This window comes from Crocodylus porosus, unplaced genomic scaffold (assembly GCF_001723895.1).
Source record: "Crocodylus porosus isolate Cpor-Errol unplaced genomic scaffold, CroPor_comp1, whole genome shotgun sequence".
Taxonomy (NCBI): Eukaryota; Metazoa; Chordata; order Crocodylia; family Crocodylidae; genus Crocodylus; species Crocodylus porosus.
Genome location: NW_017728886.1, coordinates 2184417 through 2196100, shown reverse-complemented (window position 1 = coordinate 2196100; position 11684 = coordinate 2184417). Strand labels below are relative to the sequence as shown.

Below are 11684 nucleotides of genomic sequence, written 5' to 3'. Positions count from 1 at the left end.
CTGAACCTAGGGTATAAAAAACTGTAAAAAAAAAAAAAAAAAAAAAAGCAGAAAGTTGTGCTTCAAGAAGAGAAATCGCCCTGGCACCATCTGCCGTTGTTCTCGCGAAGCTGGGGGAAACAGATCGTCTCCCTCCAAGGACTGTGCTGAGAACTTACCCTGTCAGCGCTGGAACCCGAGTGCCTTGGACTGGGGAGATCCCGGCTCTCGAGCTCTCTCTCTCTTTTCTTTTTTTCTCGCTAGGCCCAGATTTCTGAACCTGGATTGCATTAGTTAAGCTTGAGCTAAGTTTCCCCAAATGCTTAGTGAAACCAGGGTAGTATTGTAATCGTTTGTGTTTGTTTTCCTTCGCATGCCTATTACTAGTGCCGTTACATATTTCATATACTTAGCAACAAATAACTTTTACAGTCAAGCTGACGGTAACCGGGTGTATTTTTCCTTTACTTTTCCTTCCCCACTTGCTCCGCAGCAACGCTTCTTTTACCTAAGCTAAAGATCCCTGTGAAGCTCAAAAATACTGTGGGGTCCGCTCATCAAGAGGCTAAAGATTGGGGATGTGCTGAGTTTGAAACGCATAAGGGGATCAGCTTGTACAGGCTGATTGACCCAGTTTGACTCAGGAGTGCCCTAATGAACTGAATGGACACCCAGCTGGATTCAGAGGTATTCTGTTTACCCATGTGCTTGTGTCTGACCGCAGTTTATTGTTGCTCTGATTCTTGGCATATGAGGTATCAGCCTGTGCATGCTGATGAACCCGGCCAGGTCAGGTGCGTCACGTCTGTGTCTGTGTCTGTGTCGGAGTCGGAGTCCGGAGTCTGGAGTCCGGAGTCCGACTTGGTGACTGGAGGAACCCTGCCCCATTGAAACTGAGTCCTGCAAGATAGCTCCATCGGGGTGAGGACTTGCAGAAGAGAGATATAGAAACACAAGAACACAAGCAGCACACTGATAGAATTACAAAGACCCTAGAAACGTATCCCTAACAAATGAGCACACCCCAAAGTGATGGGCAAATCTGGTAACAATGCCTCACAGCTGCCACTCACATCACAGAACCATAGAGAATGAGAGTTGGAAGGGACCTCCAGAGGTCACATCTAGTCCAACCCCCTGCTCGAAGCAGGACCAGCCCCAACTACATCATCCCACCCAGGGCTTTGTCTAGCAGGGCCTTAAAAACCTCCAAGGATGGAGATTGCACCACCTCTCTGGGTAACCTATTTCAGTGTTTTATTACCTAGTGAGAAAATTCCTTGTAATACCTAACCTATACTTCACTTGCCGCAACTTGAGCCCATTGCTCCTTGTTCTGTATCTGCCATCACTGATAGCAGTCCAGCTCCATCCTCTTTTGAACCCCACTTCAGGTAGTTGAAGGCTGCTATCAAATCCCCGTTCATCGGGATCTACAGGGTTAATCATCTCAAAACCACTCAATCATGCAAAGCAGAGAGTTATGAGTATTTTCTGGCTTTCAACAGATCTTGTTGCCATGTAGCATTTTCACTGAATGGGGAAAAATAGGAAAAAGAGCAAACTAACATTTCTACCCAGAACCTCAGCTCTGTAATGTGCATTTACTGGGGACAAGAGGCTTCTCTGCAGGCTCTTGACCTGGCTTCATAAGATTGCACTGCATGCAGCATCATAGCTTTGCCACACATCACCACAATTTGTTTGCTTAGAGAAGATGCTCTGAAATGCTCAGAACGTAGTGAAAACAGGGACGTGTTGGCAGTTGAGTCAGAATGGGAACTCAGCTACGAAAATCATCATGAAGAGCAACACTACACCTCGCCTCAAAGACTCAATTGAAAGTAACTTCCCTGACTTGATGGATGGAGGTCACGTAAATCTATTTTCAGAAGATATTCAGCATGCTGGGATCCTGTCAGAGCAACAACTCAGATGTCTGGCTTTGTCCTTAACCTACTCTGAACACAAGAGAGTTGGGAGCTATACTGCAAAGCTTAGATGAGTGCAACTTGAGACGTGATCTTTTGTACCCTTTCTTTCCTGTTCTTTTTTAAAATAAAACAATCTATGCTGCTGTATCCTGGGAACAGAGGGACTTGGAAGACTGAGAAGAATTTCATATGGAAGATAACGGATAATATGAAATGTGAAAAAAATGCTCAGCAACCAAGAGTACTCTGCCCCAACTCAAACCAATGCAAGTATTACCAGGCACTTAGATTGGAAATTAAAAACAAAAAAGTTGCATAGCTAAAGCCATTGTCAGATTTGAAAAGACCATCATAATGCCCAGCCCCTTGCAAGATGTGAATTTTATTGTTTAGCTTTTACTTTACCATGTATATACTGCCAGAAATTAATATCACAACATAATGTGGACACTTTCATCTTTTGGGTTGCTGTTATTCATGTACTCCTGTGGCAGTCATGATAGAATCATAAAAAGTGAGGGTGTGAAGGGACCGCAGGAGGTCACATCTCGTCCAAACCCCTGCCCAAAGCAGGACCAGCCCCAACTACATCATCCCAGCCAGGGCTTTGTGGAGCCGGGTCTTAAAAACCTGCAAGGATGGAGTGTCCACCACCTCTCTGGGTAACCTGTTCCAGTGCTTTACTACCCTCCTGGTGAGAGAATTCTTCCTAACATCTAACCAACATTTCCCTTGCTGCAGCTTGAGCCCATTGCTCCTTGTTCTCTCATCTGCCCCACTGAGAACAGTCCAGCGACATCGTCTTTCAAACCTCCCTGCAGGGACTTGAAGGCTGCTATTCAATCCCCTCTCAGTCTTCTCTCCTCCAGACTAAATCAACCCAGTTCCCTCAGCCTGTCCTCGCAAGTCATGTCCCCCAGCCCCACAACCTTTTCCGTTGTCCTCTGCTGGGCTGTTTCCAAATTGTCCACATCCTTTCTGTAGTGGGGGCCCAAAACTGAACATAGGACTCAAGATATGGCCTCACCAGTATTGAATAGAGGGGAATAATCACTTCCCTTGACCTGCTGGCAACGCTTCTACCAATGCAGCCCAGGATGCCGTTAGCCTTCTCAGTAACAAGGGCTCACTGCTGGCTCATACTGCAAATTCAGTTCATTGCCAATGAACTGCAAATTCAGTTTATGGTCCACTGAAACCCCCAGGTCTTTTTCTGCAGAGCTGCTGCCCGGATATTTAAGCCAAAGTAATTTAAATGTATATTAAGCCCATGAATGTGGCCAGATATTTTTAATAAGGTTTCATTTGTAAACGATGTGTTGGGAGTTAATAAATTATTAATATAAATTACTATTGAGGGCTCTAACCTGCTTTCATCCACTATAAGAACATCTGTGGATGGAGTTATAGATGGTTAGAGGCATCTAGTAACATGTTGGACTCCATAACCATCTTACATTTGATTAAGCATTCGTTAATTCGGCATGAACGCCTTTATTAATGGAACCTTACTATGAAAAGTGACATTTTCAGGGGGTTCCTAATGAAACACTGGCTGATGCCAAGAGTTCACATGGGTATGAGCAACGCAAGGGATTGATAAGGGACCTAGATCCTTTCACCTCTTGGCTAGTATTGCAAAATGAAAAATGGATCAGTCCAGTTGTTAAAGAGCTAAAAGCTATTAATCTGGTGGGTGAACAGGTATCTATGTCATAACACCAGCTATTTCAAGAGTTACACTTGGCCCTTTTGTTAGTTGCTCTCCGTACCCGGTTCACAAGGGCGGATGGGTTTTTATAGAAGACAACCCTCTCGCCCCTCTGCTCAGGGTTGAGCTCTCAACTTTCCAAAGCCCACCTGTATAACAAAAATCAAAAAGGTAGGATGCAAAAGCATTTGCACAGGAGTCCTTGGGTTTCAGCTCTTTAATGTAAATGGATCTTTCTGTCACTGCAGTTCCCCATATATTTATTTCTGATGTAAGGCATTTTCCACATGCAAATGAGAGGGTACCACAGCTTAGCGGCACACCTTAACTGTCTGATGCCACTAGAAATTAGGGAGATTGGAGAGGTCTGTGGGGGAGGCTAGTGTGGGGAAAGCTTGCCTGCGCTGTGGGTAAACAGGATGTTCTCTGTGCTGTCAAGCCAGGAACATCCATGAGCACTGCATTTGCAAACAGGAAAGAAAAAGAAAAGCAGATCCTGTATACTGCAAACTTCAGTTGAAGGATATTTAAAGAAAGCGCATCACAAACCACTCCGAACTGGGGCTTTTGAATGGAATGCGAGACAGTCCCTCTATTGAAAGCAGGCTGCTATAATTATATCAGAAGAAAATGATAAATCAGCCGTCTGTTGATGCACAATAAATAACATAAAAGCCTTCTGCTTGGAGAGTGAGCGCACTAATGAATCCTGGACTCGCAGCTGGGAGGGGGAGGCAGGGAGAAGAAAACTTTTCTTTGAATGTATTCGCTGCTTTGGAGATGACCTGAAGTAGTTTAGCAGCCAAGCTGAACGATGTGCATGAGGCTGATGTAGATGCATGTCCAAGGCTCAAGCTCAAAATCCCAGAGAGAGGGAGAATATTTTTTTCTGCCTGGACTGATGGTGAGCGGCATAAAACACCAGCATGTTATTTTTCTATCATCATTAAGCTTGGATGATTCAAGCATTACTGCTCTGAGTCACTAATAAACCAGTACCTCAGCATTACTTGAGGCTTTTGTGCTGCCATCAGAAGTGATCATTATTTTTAGTTGAGCCTACTCTCTTTGGTCAGTTAAAACCCCAATGAATTGTCACAAGTGTAATCATGCTTGCTCCATGTCTTGGTAAATCTCCAAAGTATGCATGCAGTGAGGATGTATATGAGCACATGAAATGTCACAGGCTCACATATGTCAAGCTCTGTGTGTACAATGTTTGCAGGTGCATCCTTAAAAACATGGACTTTACCATGGGTGGATCCAGGACTTTTTCGGGGCGGGGGGGGGTGCTGCAGAATGTGTAGCACATCATTGCATACAACACAAAACATTTTTCTCCATTTAAAGAGAAACTTCGCTAATATGCTAGGGGCCTAGCTCTAAAATATTCCGTTTAAGTTCACAGCAAAAATAATTATCACTATTAGAATGTGTGCTAATTTGCTAGATTGCACATTATGTTTAACAAAACACAACAAACTAGGGGAAAAATAGCAAAATAATCAAAAGATATGGTGTCACTGGTCCTGTAGTCACTAGAATTAAATGTACATCTTTAATTATAATTAAATTATAATTAAATACATTTTAATTAAATGTATGTCTCTTTTTCAGATTCAGAAAACAAAAGCTAGGCTTCTTGAGTGACTTGGCAGTGCCTCCAATACTTCACTGTCAGTCATTTCTACACCTGAGTCAATATGATAACACCTGAAATAAGGTTTTTAGATACAGCTAAGCACAGTCCCCTAGGCTGTGAAATGGAAGGGACAGTACTAGGAATGGCAAACAGACAGCAACAGGGGTGAAAAAAAGAAAGGTTGAATAGTGGCACATAAAGATTGTTAAAAGTCAAACAGCATCATTAACACTTGTAGAGCGGAGAGATTAGCAGGAATCAGGGAGATGACAATGAGCCACAGAGTCAATCGGCCTTATCAACATTGACTTAATAGAAATGTTGCTGCCCTTCCCAGGCAGTTGGTTTTAAACTTTAGGTGGAGCAGGAATCAAAGGGGAGGTGCAATTGTACTACTGCACCCCCAACTCCCACCCCTGGATCCATCCTTGGACTTTATCATGTATGGATATTCATGGGAAAATGCTATATTCTCTCACGTACAACACTCATTCAAAATCAGCTGCTGGAGATTGGGGTACGCCATATAAACAAGGAAATGCAGTAATGGGATTTACTGCAATATAGGGCTGTGCCAGGGAGAAGTGAAAATAAGGCGGTGGGTGAAAATAAGGCCCATTGAGCACACTGAGCTCCCTACTCAGTTACTTGCTGCCACTTACTTGCTGTCATAGATGTCATCAAGGAAAGGTCTTTTTTTCCTTCTTTGTTCTGCTTTTCAAAACCAAGGCATGTGGTCTTTTTTGGGGGTATGAAGCATGCTAGGAAATGTGGAAGTGTGCATGATTGTGGTAGAGGGACAGGGGTCAAAACTGAATTTTGTTAGAATCCTTCTATGGGGAAGCTGCTATTTAACCCTTCCATCACTGGACATTGTGAAGAAAAAGCAAGTCGTTAGCTGACTACTGTGAGATGAAGAAACAGCAACATCCTGGCCAGCCATTTAGCTACACCAATGGATGTGTGAGACAGAAGGACTGCAGTCTCTCCCGCTTTACACTCATTACAGGGAGCCAGGAGCTCCTGATGGCATATAAAGACAGCCACTCCTGTCCTGGAGCTAATGAAGGGAGCTCCAGGACAGGAGTCATTTTTACTGGCCACAGAACAGGTTCCCTAACCCCTACACCCAACTAGGGCTGCACAAAGCTTTGGTTCCTGATTTGATTCAACAGAGTTCTGGCCCAATTCAGTGGTCAAATCTCCAAATCTGAATCAAATCAGAGTACCCTTTAATCTCTCCGAATTGAATCGGAACCATCTGTATCGATTTGGAGAAATTCGGAAAGATTCAGAAATTTGGACATAGACACAGCCTTTAATGTTTTTTCTACATACTTCTAGGTAGCAGGTGGCTTGTGAATGCTGCAATACTAGGGCACATGGAGCATCCCACCGAAGTGCGGGGGCTCCCCAGCAGGCTCAGCAGCAGGCCTGGATGTGGACCAGATGCACTTCTGGTCCACTTCCAGGTCCACCGGGGAGCACGCTGGGAGGCCCCCCTGCACCTTCCTGGCTCAGCAACTGGTGCTTCCTGGGTCTGCGGGGGGCACCAGGAGTCCCCCTGCAGCCAATCGCCAAGCCAGGGAAGCGTGGGGGACCCCCAGTATGCTCCCTGGCAGACCCAGAAGTGGACCCAAAGTACTTCCAGTCCATTTCTCGGTTTGCTGCCAAGCATGTGGCGCCCCCCTGCATCCTGTGGGATGCTTCATGTGCCCCAGTATCACAGTGATCACGAGCCATGCCTGCTACCTCAAGGCATGTAGAAAAAACTTTTAAAGCTGTGTCTATGTTCGAATCGCTGATTTTCCAAATCAGCATCAAATTTTCAGCCAAACTGAATTAGGGACAGCGATCCAAATCAATTAATCAAATCACTCTCCCTGATTCAGGCCAAATCTGAATCTGAATTGAATAGGACCCACTTTGTACACCCCTACTCCCAACTATCCCTTCAAACCTGTACTAGCAGCAAGCAACAGACCCTTTAATATGCCATCACCCTTCCCAGTGACTATAGCGGGTATCTGACGAGAGAGCTTTCTCTTTCCTATCTAGAAGGAGAGTGTGGAGAGATGTAACAATTCAATCTGCGTTAAATTATGCTGCCATACATGTTCCAATATAACGGTTACATCTGCCCATCCCTATAGTGGTTTTAATCAGAGTTCAGGTTACACCAATTTAGTTCATTTATACTGCAGAAGAAGCAAATGTCTGTAACAACTAAACTGGAACAGTTTACCCCAAGCAACAAGTGACCTTCCCCTATTAAAATGGTTTAAGGTGACATCTGTCCAGTGCCATGGTGATTTTTTCTTTTCTCATATCCTGTGTCATTTTTCCTTTGCACACATGCATACACACACACACACACACACACACACTCACGCAGTTATCTACCAGCTATCTACCCACCCGTTGGAACAAAGGAACAAAAGGAGAAGCCACTTTACCATCTTCAGAGTTAATCATTCTGAAGAATGCAGGACATTTGACAAAGACGATTTCACCCACGCTCGCAGGCTTCCAGCATGTAATATTATCCCACATCCCTGGGCATCCTAGAGAAGGAGAAAAAAAAAGGCGGGGGGGGGGGAAAGGAAAGTTGCAGTCAGATACAGTTCTTTTACAGTAGAATTTCCCAGCACCTCCACGGCCAACTGCTAAGCATGTGCTCATTTATGACAGGCAATAACGCTTTCAAACCAGCCTATGCCAGAGTAAATTAATTTATATCGACTGGGATGGTATTAGATGTGGGGCATTTAGTGTGGTACTGTGGTCAGGGCTAAACCCACTGGTGGGCAAAATCTGCCTGAACTTCAGCAGACCTGCTCCAAGTGACACCAAGGGAATATGGCCCCATGAAGGAAATATTTCTGACATGTAGTTATCTGTCAATACGACGGGCCAAATTTTTAGTCGTGTCATTAGTTTTTTTCCTCAGGCAAGCAAGTCCCTGGGCTCAGATCTGGCAGGCCCTGATGCCCCGAACCACCCCAATCCCCAAGAATTTATCAGAAGTTGCAGAGATTCAGCACTTCTTATGATGTGACCCACTGGGAGTTAGCCTAAAGAGGGATAGCCTGAAGACCAGGGTCTGTGGATTTGGCCCTACTGCATCAAGGTGTGGCAGGACACCTGGAGCCTCTCCATCTTTTCCTTGTGTTACCTGATTACCAAAAATGAGAAAAATCAGAAGAGTCCTGTTAGCAAAAGAGCCAACACAAACATCTTCTTTACCACCTCCCAGTGCAACCTCCCAGTGGAGACAGAATTAATTCATAGACTCCAAGGGAATTTAAGCATCATCTTCTGACCCCTTGCACAGCTGAAGAATGTCCTGTCCCTAAATTCACCGACTGTAAGGCTGTCAGGGACAACTTTATTTACTTAGTTGGACCTCCTGTGCCTCAATTCAGAGAATTTCATTCAGTAACTCCTATATCAGGCCTGTAACTACTGATTCAGGTATAAAATGTGTTTAGGACATATAGCCCCTCTTAAGTTAAAGATTTAAGTGATAGAGAAACTGCTATGTCCCCTAGACAAATTATTGTGTTAAAAATTCATATCTCATTTCAAGTCTCAATTGGTCAAGCTTCAGCCTACAGTCACTGAACCGACCTTGTGATACCCTTCTCTTCTAGAAAGTCAACAGGATAGAACTAAATGCCTAAATCTTGTAAAAATGAGAATTAGGTCTCTCAGGGTGCATCAGCACGTGACAGTTACTGCAGAGCAAATCAGTTTCGCAGATTATTCCCTACTAAGTTATCATGGCAGTCTGGAGACAAGGACCTGGTACTCAGACAGATCACCAGATCATCATCTGGTCCAAATGATTAGGGCTCTATGGATTTCAGTGATGATATGTTCATTTACATCAGCTAAAAAGAAAAGACTTTATGGCAAAAGCTTACTAGGGAGTGTTTCCATTGGCTTCAATGAGTGGGAATAAAAATCCTGTATATCTCTTTACTGCAAAAGGGCTACATACTGAAACACTAAATGGGTGCTTGCTTCCCTTGGTAAGTGTTTGCACGATTGGGTCAGCGTTGGTCACACTAGGGCTGCTCAATATATTATTGCTATTAATAATAAATATAAATAATAAATAATAAAACTGCAGAGAAAGTGTAAGAGCATCAAATGATAGAAATATAAACAAGTGTAACATAAGTGGTAAAGAGGCATCATGCACCCCTAGTTCAGAACCTCATCAGAAATGCTGGCTACAACTTACCCCAGGGTCACTGCAAAGATTTTGCAAACCCCCTTCCTGTATGGCATTCTAAAGAAATGCACATTTAGGCTCTTTCTGCTGAACCCTTTTCCAGATAGGGACCTTACTGTGTAAATGCTATTCTTCCCCACTGAAAGATTTAACCCCGATTCCCCAGAGGGCTCAAAAGCATGGACTCGCAAAGTTAATTGTACATTCAGCGTATTGAAGATAGGAATCCAGATCAAATTTAACATTATTAGATTTTGCAGATGGTGTCTGGTCACCCAGTAGGAATTGTGTTTTGCCTGTTTAAATCTAAAGAAATTAAATCATGTATTCTATAATGTTCTGCTATAGGAGAGTCAGTACAAAGCCAGGAGCTATGTAAATATGCTGGGTAATGAGACATGCTTTTCTAAGAGGTGGTGGAAACAATCAAAGCGACTAATGAGATTTTCTGTGAACCACCTGCTGGTCTCCTTCCCTTAAATCAAACACCTTTGGTGGAAGTGCAGAAAAAAATGTTTTTATTTAATTTTTTAATTAGATGCACTTCAACATTCATGTAATCCCTGGCACAGAGAGAACAGAAAGTACCCCCAAAACACTACGAAAAACACCCGCATGACAGCATAAAATAAACAGGGAAAAGTCAGTGATAACGGAGCTCTGTTTATTATGACAGTACCTAGCACATCTGAAAAATGAGCTCATTATAGTAGGCACTGTAAAAAAAAAAACATAGCAGGAGACTACCTGTGACCCGAAAAGCTTATAAGCTAAAAAGACAAGACAGGCAAAAAAAGGGAGAGAAATAGGAGGACAGAAGGACAAAAGGATGGGCTCAGTTTGACCCAACAGGCCATGATACAGCTGGGAAAGGAATCCAGGTCCTCTTCATCCTACTCTTGTGCCCTACCCGCTATTGTAAGCTGGTACACAGGGATGGGATGAAGCAAAAAGATGTGCAGAGGGCGAGAGAAGGCATGCACATTGCTAAAGTCCAGGTAATGTGAAGTTCTCCCTCTCATAGGTGAGCCATCATATAACCAGGTATCCTCAATTGCAACTGTCCTTCTGTTGCTCCGCATTGGGCCAGGAGGGAATAGTTTCCTCCCAACACTCCTGCATGTGTCAGAGTTTTTTGGTTTGCTTGTTTGCCCTCAAAGGCATTGGGTGCCAGCTGCAACCAAAGCTAAGGATTCTGACTGGGCTGTGCCAGTGCTCCTGCTGGGACTTAAAGCTGCCGGTTCCTAACTAGAGGGTCTGGCCCCTTCAGCCAGGGTGAGACCAATTGTCAAATTCGCGGTCAGGAAGCACGTCTACTCTCTGGTTGGCTTGGTATGGATGGGATAGCGAGAGATTTTGCCCTCCTGTGTCGCAAGGGCTATGGCCTTCTTCCTTAGGTCAATGGAGTATATATTAACAACCTTGCAACAACAGGACAATGACTCCATGATCCCCCTGCCTTACCTGTGGCAGGTTAGGGAATTATGCTGTGGGTTTGTGTCAGGGTTGACTGTGTAGTTTTGCTAAGAGGTTGAACTGGATTTGCATAGGATGGTTCAGATAGAGACGACCCTGCCTCGGGCAGAGGGTTGGGGAAGTTGACTGCTGAAGGCTCCTTCCAGCCCGACTTCTGTACAGTTCTGATGCAATTATTTGCCAGACGGGGGCCTCACTGCTGTTTTCCCCTACTGATAGATTCAAACCTGATTCCTCAGATGGCTCAAAGCCATGGACTTTCAAAGCATATTTATACATTTGGTATCATGAAGATTCCAGCTCCTGATGGAAATGTCCAGGGACATTACCAGGCCTGGTAGGTCAGGTACCAGTGCACTAATGGTATACCTGCACTGCAGTCTAATGCACGGCACAGAGGTACCCAAGTTATCTCTGTAATGCTCTGCAAGCAAATAAATCTGGACTAAAAAAAACACATTAATGGTATATCTAAGCCAGGGTGGTTCAGCATCTGAGGAGTGGGGGGGCCATATGGGCCACAGAGGGTCTCATGACATGCACCAGGCACCTTTCTACCACACTGCACAGGTGCCACCATGCTTCACTGGGGCTCTGGGACCCTGAGGATGCCTTGGGCCCTCTCAAGCTATGATACTTTACCCCAAGGGTGGGGGCAGGAGGCAGAAGTTGGACTATGGGGACCCCAGCAACAGAAGGAGG

The 11684-nt window shown here is 44.4% G+C and overlaps 1 protein-coding gene across 4 annotated transcripts in view; it reads right to left on the bottom strand.

The window, feature by feature from the left end:
- Nucleotides 1–11684, bottom strand: part of ADCYAP1R1 (ADCYAP receptor type I) — a 156360-nt gene that overhangs the window by 68751 nt on the left and 75925 nt on the right. For all 4 annotated transcript variants that reach the window (XM_019529130.1, XM_019529138.1, XM_019529148.1 and 1 more), the window contains exon 3: nucleotides 7723–7830. In XM_019529130.1, coding sequence (XP_019384675.1) covers nucleotides 7723–7830 — 108 coding nt within the window. The remainder of the gene's footprint in view (nucleotides 1–7722; nucleotides 7831–11684) is intronic.